The following is a 20,413-nucleotide window of genomic DNA, read 5'->3' as shown; positions in this document are numbered from 1 at the left end:
ATGAACTGTTTGTGCATGAATGCTTTATATACAATGTGCATACCATCAAAGAACCAATTGCATAAGGAAAATATAGATTTTCTTAAGGGAAATGGAATATCTGACTGTGACAGATGTGATGTACATTAATTTTGAGGGATAAAAATACTCAATAAAACCAGTCTTTATTTTAGCAGTTAGTGATACCATTAGGGCTCTAAGAGACTAGATAATTCCTTGTTGGTTTTTTGTGAGGTTTTTTAATTATTATTTTGATTTCCACCAAAATGTGCCACCTTTTCCCCCACATGGCAGAGCGTTGGTATCATGGCAACCTCTGGTGCTGTGGTGCTCCAGAGCGACGTGGCAGAGCTGGAGACGGGAAGAGCCGCAGGGCGACAAACTGGAAATGCTTTTGTGCCTGGTTCATACGAGGCCAAGGAATTGTACTAGCCAAGGGGAACAGCATGTGCAGAGACAGTGCTGGCCCGGGAGGTGAAGAGGAAAGTGGCTCAGCCTTCATGCAGGCACACCCCCTCTGCCAGCACAAGCAGTGTTTAATTTTTTAAACCCACCATGCCTGAAAACTTAGGCTGCAGAGCGATGCTGCTGGCAGTGCAAGAGCCAAAGAGCCTTTTCTCTAGAAAGGAGATGGTGTGTTTGGAAAACAGGAGTGAAAACAGCTATCTTCATTTTTTTCTTAATGGGTGTGGTTTGAATGTTTGTGTCTCTCAAATTTTCAATATGCGTTTCTTCAGTTTTTTCATGTTGGGATTGTTTTCTCCTTGAAGCTAAGCAGACTGTTCAATTTTAGAAAATGCAGATTTTTAAGAGCATTTCAAGTTTTAAATTGTATTCTTTTAAGACTGTTTAGAGTGGTTTCTTCCACTGAAGATGATAAATTGCATGGTTAAAGATGTTTCTGGAGAAAGTAGGGGTTTCAGCTGAGAACAGTTAATAGTTACCAATAAAGTGTTGCTTATTTTAAATCTAAAAAAATGATTCGTTTATGATGGTGAAGAGGCTGTGGTTAGTACCATCTATCAAGTCTCCTTCTATTAAAGCCATGCCATAAACAAGGCTTTTTCATCTGGCAAGTAGACTCTATTGAATATTCTTGCTTGGATTAATAGGATCATAGAATGGTTAAGGCTGGAAGGGATCTAAAACATCATCAGGTTCCAACCTCCCTGCTATGAGCAGGGCACCTCACACTAGACCAGGCTGTACAAGCCTCATCCAATGTGATCTTAAATACCTCCAGGGAGGGGACTTCCACAACCTCCCTAGGCAACCTATTCCAGTACGTTACTGTCCTCACGGTGAAGCATTTCTTCCTGATGTCTGACCTAAATCTACCCTCTTTCAGCTTCAAATCATTACCCCTTGTCCTATCACTGCCCTCTCTGGTGAGAAGCCTTTCCCCAGCTTTCCTGTAGCCCCTTCAGGCACTGGAAGGTGCTATAAGGTCTCCCTGGAGCCTTCTCTTCTCCAGGATGCATAGCTCCAAGTCCCTCAACCTGTCTTCATCTTTGTACAAACTTCTCTTTGTCAGCCCTCTGACAGTGGTGATCAACACAGAGATCATCAGACTGTGCTGTGGGCAGCAGCAGTGGAGGTACGGAGAGCTGAGGGGACAGAGCAGTCCTGCCACCCAGGGAAACTTGGTGCTACAAAATAATTTGGCGTATGTACTGCAGCTTGCTGAAAGTCAAGTCAGATTTTGTCTAAGGTGATTTTATTCCCATTAAGAATCATTTGTCATCACTTACGCCATTAAGCATTCCTAGCTGAATCGAGCAGTCTCTTGCATCTCGGTGTAGCTGCAACAATAAGCGTGTGTGCCTATTAGTTCATCTACTGTTCTCACTCATTTGTTTTAAGTGGGTGCAGAGGTTTTTCTTCAGCTCGTGAAGGAATTGCTAGCTCTGTGGCCTCTTGGTGGGTTTGTTTTTTCTTCTGTGGCATGGGTCAGGAATATTCACTTCATGAAATCCTTTAATTTGGCTGAAGATAGACTGCAAGTGATTGCCAAATTCTGCTGAAGCAGTGGTCGTGTGGGCTCAGAAAGTCTCATGCTTGCTCAGGGCTTCCGTTGCTCTCCAAACCATCCTCATGCACATCCACACTGTATTCATGCACGTGCTCTCTTGGAATTTTACATAAATATTTAACAGAATACTAATTACTCACATAGCTTCAAGGTAGATTTCGCTCTAAAAATTAAATAGATTTCTTGTCTGCAAGACTGCAATTGGGATGAAGAAGTGACCTGGAATTTGCAGACAGGCTTTGTTGTACCCATAACCTGCACAGTGCCAACATCCACTGTTGAAATTGCAGTTTACATCTGTTTGTAAAACTTATGTCTGTAGCAGAAAGAATAGTGAAGTTGAAACTGAGGGGGATATATTTAATTATGAGGTATTGCCTAGAAATCGTTTCTGGAGCATCACAGATTAAAAATTGTAATTCATTTCAAAACTGGTTCATCTGACTTCTCTCAGTACAAGAACAAAATAGTTTGTCTTTTAACTGTGAATTTATTTTTACCATTTCTGCTAATGTTATATGGGCAGGTACAAAAAAGTTATCCAGGTGCTAATTAAAGTAGCTGTGATACTGTTTACAAAAAAATTCTAGTTTGAGCCTTTTTTAACCTAAAATCAGAGCATGCTGTGGCAGAATTTCTCAGAGAATGATGGAGGTGGGAAGGCATGTTGAGATCTTCTAAATCTCTGCTCAAAGCAGGGGGTCACTGGAACTGGTTGCCCAGGACTGTATCAAATTAGGTTTTGATTATCTCCAAGGATGGAGACCCCACAGCTTGTTCCAGTATTTGATCACATTCAGAGTGAAGTTTTTGTTCGTACATTTAAATGGAATTTCTTGTATTTAATTTGTGTCTGCTGCCTCTTGTCCTTTGACTGGGGACCACTGAAAACAGCTTGTCTCCATCTGTGCACCCTCCCTTTGGGTATGGGTAAGAACCCCCAAAGCTTCTCTTCTCCAGGATGAACAGTCACCTCATATGAGGTGCTCCAATCCCTCATTCATCTTCATGGCCCTTTTGTTGAATTCTCTCCGTTACATCCATGTCTCTCTTGCACTGGGGACCACCAAACTGAGCCCCACACTCCTCCAGATGTGCCTCATCAGGGCTGAGTAGAGGGGGAGGATCACCTCCCTCAGCCTGCTAGCAGTGCTCTTCCCAGTGCAGCCCAGGAGACTGTTGGTCTTCCTTGCTGTGATAGTGCTTTGGTTGCTCATGCTCACTTTGCTGTCCACCAGGACCCCTAAGTCCTTTTCTGCCACAGTGCTTTCAGGAAATGCGGACACCAGCCTGTTCTGGGGTGTAGGGCTGTGCCTTTCCAGGGGCAGGACTCTGCACTTCTTTTTGAACATCAACAGTAAGCTTGAAAAGGAGTTGGTAACGGGTGACACTTACGATGCTGAATACAAAGCAGTTCCCTCAGTGGTCAGTGAAGAGAGCTCAGAATATTTGCATAAATACTTGTGCTTTCTCAGAACGTGTACATGAGTTTTACGTAAACATTTTAATAGAAGATAGGATGCTGAACAGCATCTGAACTGCTTGGGTTATACAGTGCCTCTGAGCCATGCATCCGGAATTATTCCACACTTGCACTAATTGACTGTGAAGTCATTTTGGTGCTCAATAGCAAAGTCATTAAGTCTACCAAGTTCTTTCATCTCCATCTGGCTGTCTCAAGTCCTTTGCACTACCCTACCAACCAGCATCCTTTCATTCTTTTACGAAATCAAGCTTCTATTAGAAACAGGAGGCTTACCTCTGAGCTGATTCTAAAACTGAACTTTTGGAATAAATGTGCAGTAAAGCTTTTGCTTTTATTTTCTTTTAATTCCAGGAAATTTTAAATTAGAAATCCCTAGGCATTCTGTCTTGCAATTAAGTTCTATCCAGCTGTTGCTAATACAGTCTGAAATGCTCAGGTTATTTAGCTGGTTTTTATCTACATTGATGAAATTGGAGCATCGTGTTCATTTAAGAGCTAATCCTGAGCAGCAGAGCATAAGTCGGTTTCTTATGGTTTGTCTGGACTTTATAAAGCTCAGTAACACTTTGTTGTAGAAATTCAGAAGGCTTTGTTGTTTTCAAAGGAGGACAGAATATAATGTGTATTGGAGCTCTCTACCCCTCTCTGGCTGCAGACAGTGGTGATGTGAGCTTGCTCAGCACACTCTGGGAGGGCACTTCCACCGCAAATTAGAGAAAATACCTGGGGATTGAATGTTTGTGCTTGCTCTGTCCTTAACTCTCTCTGCAGGTTAAGAAGTGTGTACTTAATGGTTTGGCTTTCTGTGATAGCTCTTCTGCAAAGAGCTAGCATGTGTCACAGGGCTGTTGAGCATGAAAGGGAGCAACGTGCTGTGGCTCCACAATGTGCCTCGCTTAGGTCTTGCACCATGACCCCCCAGGAGAAAGGGTGAAGAGCTAACAGGCCAGGGGAGGCTGTCCTAGAAGAGCTGAGCAGCTTCTCCCATGCTTGCTGCTTAGAGAAAGTCCAGCACTGCCTTCAAGTAGAAGAAGGGTAGTTGGCAGAGGGGGCAGCTGCATCGACCAGCCGAGGCTTTACATCTGAAGATCCATAGCTTGTTTTATAGCATTTAATTTTCAATTGATATACTGAACTGCATCTTGCAGGAGTGGAACATAAGAAGACATAAGTAGAATCATAGATCAGAATAAAAAATTTAGAATTCCCTAAAGAATTAAATAGCAACAAAACATCTTGGCATTTTTCATGTTTTTCCACAAATTATTTATTCTTTGCTAATCTAAATATAATGTAAAAAGAAATTTAATTTCAGGCATGTATACAAAGTTGCATTTTCCCAACTTTAGCAAGTTTGTGTACTGTATCTGAAATCTGCTAGAGGTGAATTTATGTATGTAATTATAAGGATATAGGCATGGAAGTGATTGGTCTGCAGGTACCAATTGAAAAAAAAAAAATATATATATATTTCTTATGTGTCTCATTTTAAGGAGCATTGAAAAGGAAGGTGGACATCTTACACAGAAATGCTTACCTGAATCATCTGAATTATCAAGTTGTTTATTTATGTTCTGTTGGCATTAGGTGACCCAGTTAATACAGAGTTATCCTTAGAGGCGGGAGAAGATGCTTGTTACAGAGAGAGGCCTATAACCAAATCAGAAAAGCCTAAGCTAGCTTGATTAAATAAGCCATTGCTGCTCTCATTTCCCATTGCTTTTTGTCTCCCCAAAGGGACCACTATACACAATTCTAGGTCAGTGAGACTGTGGGAGCTCTGTGGTTTGGTTATATGGACAGCATCACAAATCATCTTTCTCCTCCTCCTGCCTTTCCCCACCTTCTTGTGATTTCATCCTAGTTACACCTTTGTAAAACATTGGATTTTGATATGAATTGCTTTAATAAAGTGTTGTATGACACTGGGGGTACATTGTGGAAATGACAACTTAGAGGAATTTGTAGTGTGCCATAAATCATATAATGGTATGGGAAGAGCACTGGCAAGGTGTGGGGTGGAAGGCAGCTGCTGAGAAAGCTGGGGCAAATATCTCCAAAAGTGGTGACTGCAAGCTCGGAGCTCAGCTGGGTGCTTGCTGGTTTTGAGCTTTCTCCCACACCCTGTGTGGCCCAGGCTTCAGAGCCAATGGCATTTGATGGAGGGGAATGGCCATGGAGCCCATCAGCAGTCCAGACAGCTGCTTTGCTGTTCGTAAGGAAGAGTGATAAATATGGGTGCTGGAAAGCAGGACTTCTGATTCATATGCCTGCCCAATAAATCAAATAAAATAGGTCAGAGAGGAGGCTGAATATCTGTTCTGTCTTCTTAACCAAAGTTATTTTTTGTACCAGATGTATGTCCACTACATCTGAAATGTATTCCTAGTTGGTGAGAATAAGGACAAGACTGAGAGTAAGATCTCAGTGCCTGTGGAAGCCCAACCAAGGGAACAGCTGTGAGCCCGGCACTCATGTAATGGGACTCAGCAACTAAAACAAATAGCCAGCCAAAAGGAGAGGGAAGATGGAGAGGCAGAGCAAGGTGTGAGGTTCATATGAAGGCACTGCAAAGGCAGTTTAACGTAAGTGTTCCTCTGCTTGGGCGTTTGGTGCCACAGGCTTTGTGAAAGAGAGTACCTGTACACATTCATTACTTGCTGTTTTTGCTGGTAAAGATGTTGTTCTGTGTTTTGTCAGATCTGCAGTGCAAGTAATTAAAAACAAATAGCAAAAAACTAAGCAGATCAAAACTCATCTCTTGGTTACTATGGTAACTGCGAGTTCACCGATGGATTTAATGCTGCATGCTCTGTCTGAATTTCAATGTCCTTGTCTTAGGGATGGTTTACATTTAAAAATGAGGAAAACAAAGAAGCAGTTTAACTAAGTTTATTCCTAGTCTGTCTTTCTCCAGGGAAATTTAAGATAGATACATACACTTAATATTGGGTTGGAGAAGTGGTCTGTTGTGATCCTATTTTTTAAAGCTGAAAGCTGCTGTGAGCTAAGGGAGCTTTATATTCTCATTTCACTGTTTATTTATTTTAGTTTCAGAGTTACTTCACTCTCAGTAATAAACTTAAACTGCTAAGAAATGTGGGGTTTTGCTTTCCCAAGGTATAGTAGCACTGGAACTTCCTCCACTGTCACCTTGAAGTAAGAGAGAGAATGGCTGTCTGTAAAACAAATACTTTTGTTCTGGTACTGGGTTAATAGGAATGTGCTTAGCACAGAGAGAAGTCTTGATCATTATTTATTTACTGTATTTTTCAGGTGCTGCTAAATCCAGTCCAGCTTCTAAACCAGGATCAACACCTTCTCGCCCATCTTCAGCAAAAAAAGCTGCACCAAGCAGCTCAGCATCCAAATCAGATAAAGATTTGGAAACTCAAGTCATACAGCTCAGCGAACAGGTAAATTTCCTTTAGGCATAAAATTCGATGCCTTCATTGTCACAGGCAGGCATGAAATCTAATATTGCCCTCTGTTGAATGATGCTCTCCAGAATTATGAAGGGACAAAAGATTGAAATAGCTCAGCTGGGAAGAAGAAAAAGTGATTTATTGTTTAAAATAACATCTGACAGAGATGACTAGTGTGTGCCAGTAATTTTAAAAGATGATCTTAGAAAAGACAGGTAAGTCTTGCTGAAGCATCATACTTTTATTAAATGTTGAAATATATCTTTAATTTCTCTTGGTTAGGAAAAATCTCATTAGGGTCTTTGCTCTTGTGTTTTATAAATTTGAAACAAATTGTTTTAATATGTCATTGTGGAGAAAGAAGCCTGTTTGTAATAGCAAGGTGTTAGAGATTTGCAGGGGAAGGGAGACTAGCTCATTGCACCCTTCTTTCTGGAAGGGAAGCACTAAGAAGGTAACACGCTTTCTAAAAATGTCAACTACTTGGTGAAAATAGTTATAATTAATGTTCTGCAGTGTAATTAATAAAGCTTCAGAATTTCTTTAATGTTCAGAATGTAGGGGCTAGATTTTTACTTATGCTGTGGAGCTTTACACATTTTATCTTTCCTGGACATGCAAGAGCGTCTGCACTGGGCATGAAAAAATCTCTATATCTGGCTCAAAACTGTGTTGTCAGAATGGTGTAAATGTCACTAGTATAAATGAGGCCTGATCCCTGCATTTATCCTGGATGAGGGAAAGCAGAAAGGAAAAACCTCAGAGTCTGAGCTGCCTGGCAGCCACCTTCAGCAAGAAGTTGTTGTTCTGTATCAAGTATAATTTTCCACAATTAAGGGCATTGCACTTTCAGACTTGTTAATTAACTTGAAGATTTCAGTTTGTTGGGGCACTGTTTGCAAATTCTTGGTTACTGTTATTATGCACTTAAAGGTGGTGGATGGATAGCACAATGTACTGTGGATTCAGAGTATCATTCTGAGCTTGAGCAAGCACACCAGGCCCACCAGCCTTCCAAAGGGGCTTTTGCATTTTTGTGTATATTTTCCATGGAATCCTTTTTCTTTTTTCAGTTAATTTAAGGGTGGGTTTCAAATCTCAGCTTAATGCAAATTAAATCATGACGTTTGTACTCAGAAGTCAGAATGCGTTCACTTCAGAAAGAAGAGGGTTTTTTTGTTCTGAGCAACATAAAAATATTTGATCTTTACTAAAATAGGCAGATCCTACCACATCCACTGCTAATGTATTCTTAGCACATTCCATGTGTGAAAACCTTAAGCTTTATATACAAATAACCCTGAGGGAAAACTGGTTATTTCCCCCATCACCAAAGAAGAGAAGAAATTTTAAGGATCTAGAAAGTTGGTGTTTTCATAGCGAGTTTATAAGAGAACAAGCTAGAAAGTCTGGAAGGCTTTTTTTTTCCAACTGGCAGCATTTGGTATTTCATTTCCCAATAATGGTTACTTGTGCACCCTGGACGTATAATACAAGCCATAAAACTGTGCTGCAAGCACCTCTGAGCTGGGTTTTTCTGGCCCCAGGTTAAGCATGCTGGAAGAGCCAAACTGCCCATTTTTTACCACTGTCCAGCACCAGGGAGGTTAGGGCAGCAGCCACTTTCACCCCTTTGCTGTGTTGATTACGAGTAAGAAATGTTGAATGGTGTCTGTGGATATCAAATTCCAGTGTGGCTCTAGCAGTTGGATTTTTTCAGCCCTTTCAGGAATAACAGCTAAAGGAGATTGAAACATCTGCATTTCCATGCATTTTATAGAGGAAAAAATGAAGTAGTGAGGCTATCCAAACACTGGGTTACTTAATGAGTTATTTGCAATAATCATAAGCCATCTACAGCATTTGCTAGTTTAATGACTCCCAACAATCTTAAAGTCTCTCTTAAAATGGTCTGAGCTATTGCCTGAGTCTGTGATAGTAAACGAAACATATCCAAGGAATGTTGCTGTGCACTGGAACTTAATTACCCCTAAGCATTAAGATGCTGAAGTAGTCCCTGCTGTGGTTTTGGTCTCTGCCAGCTAGTACTCTCCCAAAGAGTTTAAGTGAACTTGAGGAGGTGACACAGGCCAGGAACTCTTACATATGGGGAAGGGACCTTCATATATGGTGACTGGTCCCAGAAACCAGGAACTGTATGTTACTACACACCTAGTTTCTGAAAACAGCACCACACTGCTTGTGTGTCTACAATATGCACTTAATCTCCAACCTGGCCCTGCAGCCCTGTGGATGTCCACACTGCCAGTGTCATCAGAGCAAAGACCCATTAGCAAGAACTGGATTGCAGAGGGGTACTTGTGGTCCAGAAACAGCACAGGAGTTAACATGCACTGTCCCTCATACAGGATCAGCCTTTTAGCATGTAAATAGAAGGAAAATGCAGCACATGGATATGCTAATTACCTGAAGAAAAACAAATTAATGTGTCACAGAAAAGTAACTGGTACATAACTGGAGAAAAGAGTCTCTGCTTTGGTTATAGCAGTGTTTACTATGTGCTGTAGTTCATTAACTCTGTGCATATATGCATAGTTTAATGGTTCTGCTTCTTAAAACAGAGTGAATATATAGAATGAAAACAAGAGAATGCCTTCATAGTAAATAGGTCAGAAAGGGAGACAGTCTGAGCTAGTAGCTGCCAATGTTTCTGCTGAAGTTCCTTGTTTTCCCAAGGTCTATAAAACACAAAGGAAGAGATCTGGAAGCACTTATGTTCTTCTGTCTGGATGCAGGCATTGCTCTCAAGGAATATGCTGCTGCAGATCTTGAAGACATGTCTTAAACGTGAGGTCTTCAACTATAGACCAAAATATTGCAAACTCTTGTTCAGTTTCGTTCTCCCTAATTTGATGAATAAATATTTTTGAAGTAACTGGTTATTGTATCAAGCATAGATTCAAACTGTCAAGGGAAGACGTGGGTGTCACACTTGGGCAGCTGGTCAGAAATGGGTTAGTGAGAGGCTCTGAGATCCTGCCCTGGTGACAGGTCAGTTCTGCTGTCTGACACCTCCAAGAGTGCAATCAAAGGTCAGCAGAAGGCATTATGAGCTCAGGAGTTATGGAGAAATGAACTGATAGGATTTAGGAGGCTGTCAAAGCATTGTTTGAACTCTGCTCGTGTTTTTACTAGTGAAGGAAATAAATTAGTTTGCAGTAGGAGTGGCATCACTGAAGTTTCTATTTATCCATTCACTGAAATGTAGTTTGATGTGATTTAATTTGTTTGGCATGTTCTATTTAGAAAATCAGTTGTATAATTGCAGGCCTTAAAAAGTGAATGTTAATTTGGCTGCAATTTTGATGTGATTGGGGTCAGTGTGTTTACTGTAGGCAGCTTCATTTCTGATTATTTTTATTGGTTGTTAAACTGCTGTCCTCAGAATTTGAGAGCTACTTACACAGTATCTTGATTGTGTATACCCTGTTGGACAATAGTTTATCTGTTATGCTCCCACAAAATTACTGTTTTTAATATATATGTATATATGTGTGTGTGTATGTATGTATATAGGCACGTATGTGTAAAAATACATTGCAACATGTCATGATGTGTATGAAGCCTAATCATTAACAGCTGTGTCACCCATAAATGATTTGCAGCAGTCCTGGTGATGAAATTGAAACTGAGAGTATAGCTTGAAGAGTCTTGTGAACAAGGTGGCAAAGAGAAATATACTTGGCATTTGAGAAAATTTGTTGATAGAAACAGCACATCAGTCAGAGCAGAAATTCCATGGGGCAGCCGGTCATGGCATCAGAGAGCCAAAAGACAGGTCTCTTAACAGTATGGTAAGTGGAGAGGCAGAAAAAGAGAGGCAAAAGACCAAGATGGCAGTGTTCACATTTGCAACTAGGGGACCTTTAAATGTCCTAACTAGATCGTTGCCCTGTGTAAGCTTTTCTGCTGGATCTGTGTATTTTTAGGCAAGGAGATACTGTATGTTTCCCAAAAACTACACATTAATCCAGGCAAAATAATGCAGGTACTAAACTGAAAGTTTTATTACATGACCATTATGTGACATTTCTGGCAGCTTTGTTAGGAGACAAGCTGTCAAGGTTTGACTCTGGATTGGCAACTAAATGGCCAACAACAATGCTCTCAGTCCCCTCTCCCTCTCACCCAGGTAGGCAAAGGAGAGAGAAAAATGGGAGAGACACCTTCCAGATTGAAAACTAAACTAGGCAGCTTTAATTAAATACTAATGAAAAAAAAAAAAAAATAAATGTAGAATTATATACAAGTATGTGCAGGAATGTGCAACACTCCTATCACCTCCCTCCACCCCCAGCGACTCCCAGGGCACCTCCTGAGCTGTGAGCAGTTCTGAAATGTCCCAGAGCTGCTGGAGAGAGCGGCAGAGCAGACAGGAGCTGAGGAGAGAGTGATAAGGGTCAGGAATGCACAGACCTAGGGATCAATGGTGATGGAGAGATGGAGTCCTCCCCAGATCCCGGCTGTGAATAGAAGAGAAGGGAAGAAGGGCTTGACTTCTGTGATCCCTGAATTTATACCATGTCACATATATATCTATATATCTGGATGGAATAATCTGGTTGGCCAGTTTTGCCATCTGTGCAGTCCACTCCTCCCTGCAGGAGGGTTGTACATACAGCTGATCTGCTCCTTTAGCGTCCGAATCAGCAGATCCAACAAGTGGAGCAAGGTGTCCTTGGTCTCTCAACAGTAACTATAAACGTTCCAGCATTATCAGTCCACTAGCTGGAAAACCTGCTGCTACTTTTAGCAATTGTGCTGCTTAAAAGAGAGTTCACTGAAGGGAAAAAAAAAAAAAAAAAATCAGTAGAAAGAAAATTGGCTTCATTCTGGCTCAAGCTGGAACACAAGTCTGAACTGCTGCTTTGGGTTTCAGTATGAAAGAGCACTGAGAAAATTGACCTTTAAGGATCAAGGTTAAGACAGATCCAAGAGGTGTAATGGGGGAGCGTGAGTTACTGTTCTCTATTGTGTAAGGTTTAATCTAGCACTTCAGGAAAGATAAGTTTTTTTTTAACTATGAAGTTCAATATATATTTAGGGTTGTTCAGCATGCATAATTTTAGACTGAGTTTTCTGTAGTGCAACCTCAAAACTGATGCATCACATCTTGGTTTCTGTGCAGGTACATTCATTAAAACTTGCACTTGAAGGTGTGGAGAAGGAAAGGGATTTCTACTTCGGCAAATTAAGGGAGATTGAACTTCTCTGCCAAGAACATGGGGGAGAGAATAATGGCCTTGTCAATCGGCTAATGGATGTCCTTTATGCTTCAGAAGAACACGTAAGTTCAAGCTTAATATCTTTTATTTTGACAAAACAGCTTAATTTTGTAAAAATGTATTAGCACAGTATTGGGTCGTATCCTACATTTAAGTTAACAAAACTGTAGCGGTTAGGATTTCCACTCCTCGCCCAAAAAGGAAGTTTGCATTTGCAAACAGCAGACTTTTCAGCCTGGGGAAGTGGGATTTGGGAGGCTGGATGCTTTTCACTGCTTCCAAGCAGGTTTTTTTATTCTGGGTTTGCTGAAGTTGATCTGAAAGGGGAGGATGTGTGTCATAATCCTAATTATTTTCTTTTTCCTATGGTTCGGAACCTCTCTAAGGTATGTTTTTTCATCTTTCACCTTTCTGTATAAAGTCTTTTACTCATGTTCTTTCCTGTGTTGAAAATCACAGAAATTCTGAGGGAAGTGTTGTTCAATGTCTATAGCTGTGAACCTTCTCTAGCCCATGTAGCAGTGTTGTAATATGTACAGTGCAGGTTGCCAAATACATAATTATATCTGCAGAGATAATGCTCTAGCATTTTTATCCTGTTGCTATAGGCAAAATTCTTCCTTGTGCAAACCCAATAATCCTCTATTGCCAAAATTTCAGAAGTGTATTGTCTGCAAGATTAAGCAAGAATCTCACTGCATCTTAGACTTAGCACTGCAGACACTGAACAAAGCAAGAAGCTGCAAAGAGTCCTGGTTAAATTCCTCAGAGACATTCAGGGATAATGATTCAGTGGAGATTAAGCTGAACTACTCCCATTGATGTTAACTGAATCCCTGTATGCACTGTACTGACAATTGACCCCTTCAGTCTCCAGCAGATGATGACTTTGGCTGCGGAGTGTATAATCATCAACTTAATCTCTGGGCAGCACTGTGGGACTGCAGGCTATCTTAGAGCTGTTCCCAGAAAGCTGTTGCAGCAGTAGTCAGCTGACTTAAAAATTTGTATCAAAAGTAGTGACAAGGAAGTCTGCTTTCTAAAAAGGACTAGAAGAGCAAAAATAGTTGCTAGGTGCGAGAGCTTCCCACTGCCGGGGGGCACTGCTCAGATGAGAAGTGACAGGGGAAGGAGGATTTGTTCAGTGGTACAGGGTGAGTGCTGGAGAGGAAAAGGAGGAGGAAACCATGATTTTCACAGAAATAAACAGTGAGACAAATCTGCCAGGCTCATGGTAAAAGGCTAAAAGAATTACATATATGTGTACACATATAGATATAGTAATCAGAGAAAATGTCTTCTGGATTCATGAAGAGTTATTATTCTTATATAAAACAAAGCCAAAAACATCCCTCTTCTCCCCATGCCCCTACCACATCTGTCTGTCTGATGGCTTCAATAGCAAGTGATTCCCCACCAAAGAATGCACTTGTTGCTTTTCTTTCTTCAGTTTTCCTTAATGACTGAACACATTAGAAAGTATTCTACTTCAGCTCACATCCCAGTGTTTTATCTGCTGCCTCCTTCCAAGCCTTTCTCTGTTGAAAGTATCATCCGTGGCTGCACATGAACTACACAGGATGACTGTGTCTTTATCTAAAATGTGTTTGCAGCTGGAGGCTGAGCATGTGGCTTAAGCAGAAGAGACCTGCTGCCCCAGAAGAGGGTACAGAGGCCATTCCCCATGCAGTTCTTGTCCTGCCTTTTAGTGGGAGAATTGATCTCATCTTCCAGGGTGCATTTCTTCTTTGGCTTAGCAGATGGACTGTAATTTGTGAGGAAAGACCCCAGCGCATTAGCACTTAGCCAAAGCCTGCTGTAGCAGGGGGGAGTGCAGAGGGTGTGGACCAGATGATCTTCAGAGGTTCCTTCCAACCCTGACTACTCTGTGACTGGGTTCCCTTGCTGGTGCAGGTCCTGCCTACTTTTTGGTTTTGGACTTAGCTGTTTCATTGCCCTGCTTTGCCCCACAGTTCTGTTTTTCTCTCTCTGTAATGAATTTGTCCCAAATTACATTCTGTATCTTGCAGCATTTTGCAGGTTAATTCCCCAGTAGCAGCAGCTTGTCTTTCCCAATCCCCATGTGGGATTGATCCCCAATTCCCAAACCCTAGGCTACTCTAGCATTCCTAGTTTCTTGCTAATGGGTTAATCATAAATCCAACTTAGTTTTGTTTTTTTTTATCTCCATTCCAGAGTGTCTCAGGTATACAAAGGCAAAGTGGAAAAAAGGGATTACATTAATTTTCAGGACTTGTGACGTTTATAAATGATACTGTAGCCATGAGGCTTTTCCTTGGCAAGGGAATGCACAGGAATGCAGCTCACACATACATACTGCACAAAGGGATCCTTGATCAAAGCTTTGTGCTTGAATATCGTTACTAACCTATATTTGTGTTCACCTCATACTTCCAGTAACTGTTTGAAAACAATCTTGGAGTCTTCCTTCCTGGCTGTAATTTGACAGGTATCATCTGTATTCAACATGGCATAGAGATTATGTCCTAGTTTTCTTAGCTACTGTTCTTATTCAGAAGGGACGAGTCTCCCTTTATACCTAATTTTCTATTGCACTTAATTCTCCTAAAATTAATTAAATAAATAAATATAAATCTGGACAGTGCTTTAAGTGGTTGCATCTCCCAGTAGCCATAGGTCTCCTGTGAGCACTGTAGGCTGTCAGGTGAATTCTGTGTAGAATGATTCAGAATGCAAGGACAAAGTTTAGTCTCTAACAGAAGCTTGGTTATCCCAGTATTGCACTGAAGAGGTTTTCATTAGGTTCATGTCATGGAGGTAGGTTTCTTTTTTCAGAATTCCAAAGTTACAGTGTATTTTCAACCATGTCACTTCATAGGCTTCTCTTTTGTTTAATACGATGAAGGCTAAATTATGAAGACTGCTGCTTTTTTTTTTTTTTTTTTAATTGTTATTTTGGTCTTGATTTCGATGAGGCTTTGAGTCTTACAGCACAAATATCAGTCCATTCAGGTTCCTTTTATTTTAGAGGCTCTCTTTTCCCCATTACGGTTCTCTTTTAAATCTCATCATTATGTCTCTGCTTATGCAAGAGAGATGTTGTATCTGCCATCGTCGTTTAAAGTTTGGTTGAGCAGTCTGTAATCTTTTGTAATTTTTAATTACAAACTGCTCGTTTGTAATCCAACTTCTTCAAATGCATCAAAGTTGACAGAATGTTGTTAAAAAAGGATTCATGTGGGTGGTGGGGACAAGTGGACCCTTGCACTCTTGCTGTGTCTGCTGTAGGGGCATTGAGACCTCAGATAGTATGTTACATACACATGATAGTATGTCATATGGTCTTAGAGTAGGAGAGCTTCAGAGTGATGAAGCAGAAGAGGTTAGGTGTCTAGTTATGAAACCCAGAGCCATGTAGGTCTTTGCTTGCAAGCAAAAGTGTAGGAACGCTTTTGCTTAGGCTGTTCTGGTTCAGTTCATGGAGAAGTTGGGTGAATTGGTGCTGTTTGGTCTATCAGTTGCTCAGTTCAAGTTTCCAAAGCAATTGCTCAAAATGCAGTTAGTTTTGTATCTTCCTGCTCTAGCAGCTACTACCTTTGCTGCTGCTACTTTTGTAACAGGCACCCACCCCCCCAGCAGCTGGTTTTCATAAAGTCTAGCTCTTCCAAGTCAACGGGCACACCTGAATAGTTTGAGGCAGATTGATCAAAGGGTCAAAAGAGAAAGCACCTCCCATCCTGGGAGAGAGATGACCATGGTTGTGTGATCTGAGCCAGAAATAAATGCTCTAAATAGATCTTCCACTACTTTCCTTATTAGGGGATGCTATTCAAGGAGATTCCAGAGTCCCAAGGTAATTAGGCATAATGAATCTTGTCTTTCCCACTTCATGTATTTATATAAGCTGTACATACTGAGAAGCACGTGTCCCAAGTCTCAGAACAACCCCTGAGGTAGTCACATGAGTTTTATCGTTTCCATCAAAGGTAAGTCTAGCGAAAAGGGAGCCACCACTCTTCTTCAGAGCTGCAGAGTAGGTTCCCAAGCCACTGCCTGTGGTTAGAGGCTTTTCTGTTATGCATGAAAGGACAGCACGTATGTAACATAAAATCTGCATGAGTGGGCTTTCTGATAGGTCACCTCCACACATAAAGAGGGTCAGGATAGGTGGGTCAAGGGAGTATAGCTCACTGTGCCTGAAAAAGCTTCATTTTTCTCACCCAGTAAGGCAGGGCCATATCCTCGCAGCTGTCAGCTTCTCTTTGTGAAACTCCTGTTCTCTGTAAGTCTTGCACCCTTGCAGCTCATTACAGAAGTTGTGATTTTTAGATAATACTCAAAAAGCTGTTTTGGTGTGATGTACCTATTGGAAGTAGCAAGGGCATCATTCCCCCCGAGGCACTGCAAGATGCCAAGCTACTGCTGCTGTGACTCAAGTGTGTGGCTTCTACCTTCAAAAAACACTTGGGTGACAGAAAGCTTTCAGTTGGAATTTGGCAGTTTCTATATGTGGTAATCAGCAGAATATTTCCAAATGTTAGGAACCATATTCTCCTGTTCTTGTCCTTTAGAAGTTTGAAATGTTATTGCCAGAAGGGAATTTGCTTATTGCATAAGCTGCTCTGAACTATTCTTGGAAAACCTAAATTATGGCCTCCCTTTTCATTTCATTTTTTTGCCTCAAATTTGAAAAGGTAGCAGTATCCATTTGTTAAAAGTTTGTTGTTCAAACCCCTTGCTTCTAAGGAGAGCTGCTGGGAGCAGGCAAGTTCTGCACAGGTACCATGTCAGGGATGCTATGTTTTGAACGGCAGCTCAGTCTCTTGGAAAAGCCTTTTCCTTTGGAGCTGCCTACAGGGGATAGGGCAGAGAGTAGATGTGTGTGATCTTTTCAGTGAACCATGCTCTGGAAAGATGGAAGCTACTTGAGAGAAAAGCTTTAAATGCAGCTGCACTTAATGGGAATACAGAAGTAATGGCTGAACAGTCAGTCAGACTTCTTGAGTCCTGACACATCCAGACCAACTCCAGATACCAGGTGTGTGGTCTCTAAATTGGAAATTGTGTGAAACTGATGTCACCTCCAGTGAGGATCCAGCCTTCTTTTCGGTCAGGGATTCTCCTCACAATGGCAATGTACATTCAGAGAGGCAGCTCTGGAAAATGCTGTGCATAATAACCATTTGCAAAAGCAAGTGTTTATTAGTAATTAGTGCTTTTAGCAATAAGTCTCTAAATCAGTGAATACTGGGTTTAGGGATTTTTCTGGATACAGCTAAAAGTTACTATTTTGATGGCCTTTGAACTCTAGCATCAGTATGTTATTTTGGAAACATAGTATATCTGACCTCAAAAAGGAGGCTGAGTTTCATTTCTAAAGCAAGTGACAGCAGATGTATCTTGTCCATTAAGTCATCTAAACCTAGAGTAAAGATTGTGTGAAAATTATAGCAGAGAGGTTCAGAAATTCTTGGACAAACTGGAAATGGGAGGACATCAGGATGGTATGATACAGCATCTAACTGTTGAGCATCTCACTGTCGAGCTGTTCAAAATGCTCACTTACCAGAACAGTTAACACTCAGTCATGTTGAAAACTGACACTTTTTCTAGGGGAGTATCCATATTGCACATGCATTGATTAAAAGCAAAGTAAATGCATGTTATGGTAATATTTCAGGATGCTGCTTTTCTGAGGTTATAACTCATATGCGTGAAAATTTGAGGTTAAGTTTTAGGCTACAGTGAGCACTAGGAGGGGGGGCAGCAAGATTACATGAAAACTGCTTTCTGCTGAGCAGTGTTTTGGGGTCTTTTTCTCCCTGCAGGAGAGCCACACAGAAGAGCATGAAGGTGAAGAGCAAGTCCATGAACAGCCCCAGCAGCAGGAGGAGTACTGACTCACCCAGCATCTCTTGACAATTTTCGTTTTGTGTGAGAACTTTCTTCTGGAGAATGGAACGTGTGTGGCCTCAAACTTGAAATCAGTTCACTCCCAGTCTGCCATTAACATTATGTACCATAGTGAGTGCCAGCCAACCACTGCATTCTGTACCCATACTTTGCCAAGATGCATTTGCAGACGTCTTCTTTCAGTGTATCTTCCCAAGAGGTTGTAGGGCTACATCACCTACTGTACATCACTGCAACTTCACCACTTGGCTGCTTGAGATTTGTTCTGCTCTTTAAGAAAAAAAAAAAAAAAGGATATTTATTTTTTTTTCTTTTTCGTCTTAAGTATGATACACTTGTAACTTGTTCTGACATATTTATATTGGCATTTTGTGTGGCAAGAAGTACCGTACCACTAGCTGTCTCTCTCACTTTGTGGTGCTTTTGCGTTTTCTCGTACATCTGCCTTGGGGCATAAATTTGGTCTAATAATTGGAATAAAGGGATACAGTGGAAGTCATACTCAAGCCATAATGATGAGGTGTGTCGTGAAGGAAAATGCTTGTGTTGCTCACTTCTATTCCTTTCCTGCCTTCACAAAATGGAAGGCAGAGCATCTGTTTCACTAGGAGACATTTAAACCCCTGTGTTAGAAAGCTTGTTAGAAAGCTGCGTGGTATGTTTTTTGGCTTGTTTCTGGAAGAACAGACATCCAATTACATTTTTTTAAAACCCTCCCAGTTTCCTGACTAGTCATACACATTTCCCAGCTTTTCTTCCCTCTTGTGGAATCCAGTCGCAGCCTCCAGCTTCTGCTCTGCCTCTGCAGAGCTCAGTGCTGATGGAGGAGAGAAATCTCCGTGACAAGTGTGGCTGCAGGACATGATTTGTGCCATCATACTTGGCTTCCCACCCCTCAGAAGAGGAAAAGCAGGCCAGCCATTTATTTTCACTGTCCTTCTCCCCTCTGCTTCCATAAAATTATTGAAGACACAAAATTTCCTCACTAGTGCAAGGCATGGGGTAAAAAGCAGCAACAGCACAAACCCTGAACCCCTCCCAAACTCCCTTTAAGTGGGCAGCAAACACCTTGCAGTTGTTGAGGCTGCTTCCGTAGCATGGAGAGGCAGGGAGGAGTCCTTGTGGAGACAAAGCACACACCAGAGGGGCACCAGCTGAGTGAGGGGCACGGAGCCAGTTCTGTGCTTGGCTGACCTCCCTCATGCAAGGCTGGCACGTGCAGAGCCACGTCTGCCCCAGAGATGTCTGCAGTGAGTGTTCCCTTCATTTCCTTCCAGCGCGGTCCCATCGCCCTGTTCTGAATGGTGGTATTTTATGAACCGAAGTATCTTGAAGTGTATAAAGCATTCCTTATTTTTCTCATAAAACTGTGCATTGTGGTCTCTCTGATCTTTAATGCTTGGTATTCTTGGTCTCTCTCACTCCATTTCCTTAATTCTGGATTGTGATGTGGGTTTAGCAGGTACATGGAAGTCCCATCCCAATCAGCAGTCACTGAGAAACTCAAAAGCCTATTGAACAGCTAAATCATCTTAGACTTTCGTGGGCTCCTAAAGCGTAAGTTCTCAGCTTGTGCTTCCATAGAAAGATTTTCAACCAATCAGCCCCCAGCACACACACACATGCGGTTTTCTGTTCCTAATGAGTCTTTTGCAGCTAAGTGGCTCTTAGTTAAATGTGAGATCCCTGCTGTTGTGTTGCACCACAGACAATATAGAAAATACTGTTAAGCATTAGAACAGATATTTCCCGTTCCCTGATCACTCTCCCTGCTCAACAGAAGAGTTTCTGGACCTGTGGGCTGAAGGTTTTCCATCCCTGCCTCCAGCATGGACTTCACTTCTTACCTGATGATAAAGTGCTGCAACCTGCAGGCCACCGCTTTTCTTTCCCATTTCAATTGGTTACAAATAAGCTCTGGTTTATAAAAATGTGTATATCCCAAAATTAGTATTTCTGAGAATCGCCACAAATGGAGGAATTGTCATTTTTGTTGTACTTGTGTTTATTAGAGCATATGTACTTACTACAATTGTCATTGTAATAAACGGTAGTTCTTCATAATACTGTTGAACCGAAGAGCAGTTACTAATTTTTTTCCACTCTCCAGAATGTCCTGGGTTTTCTGATGGGCCAAGGAGTTTGGGATCAGGCTATAAACCTAATTTCTTCAGCATCAGTCTTGTGCTTACTGCAGTTCATCCTTCTGCTAATAGTGGAGCAGATGCATGGAGAGCACTTCAAGAGAAAATGTTTTTCTGAAGGTGCAAACAGTGGGGTTGCTGAGCTTTCTGGAGGGTTTGTAGCCAGGCTGTTGTGCCTCTCTCCT

General features: G+C 41.5%; 1 protein-coding gene across 1 annotated transcript in view; it reads left to right on the top strand.

Annotated features, from left to right (window-relative positions):
* MAPRE2 (microtubule-associated protein, RP/EB family, member 2) overlaps window positions 1–19,244 on the top strand; it is a 75,962-nt gene extending 56,718 nt beyond the window's left edge. Inside the window, exons 5-7 of the mRNA XM_010006817.1 lie at window positions 6,795–6,934; window positions 12,093–12,251; window positions 18,000–19,244. Coding sequence (XP_010005119.1) covers window positions 6,795–6,934; window positions 12,093–12,251; window positions 18,000–18,071 — 371 coding nt within the window. The 3' untranslated portion in view covers window positions 18,072–19,244. The remainder of the gene's footprint in view (window positions 1–6,794; window positions 6,935–12,092; window positions 12,252–17,999) is intronic.
* The last annotated feature ends 1,169 nt before the right edge of the window (window positions 19,245–20,413 follow it).

The sequence above is a fragment of the Chaetura pelagica genome, unplaced genomic scaffold (assembly GCF_000747805.2).
Source record: "Chaetura pelagica isolate M959 unplaced genomic scaffold, ChaPel_1.0 scaffold109, whole genome shotgun sequence".
Taxonomy (NCBI): Eukaryota; Metazoa; Chordata; class Aves; order Apodiformes; family Apodidae; genus Chaetura; species Chaetura pelagica.
This window is presented reverse-complemented; position numbering and strand designations above follow the sequence as displayed.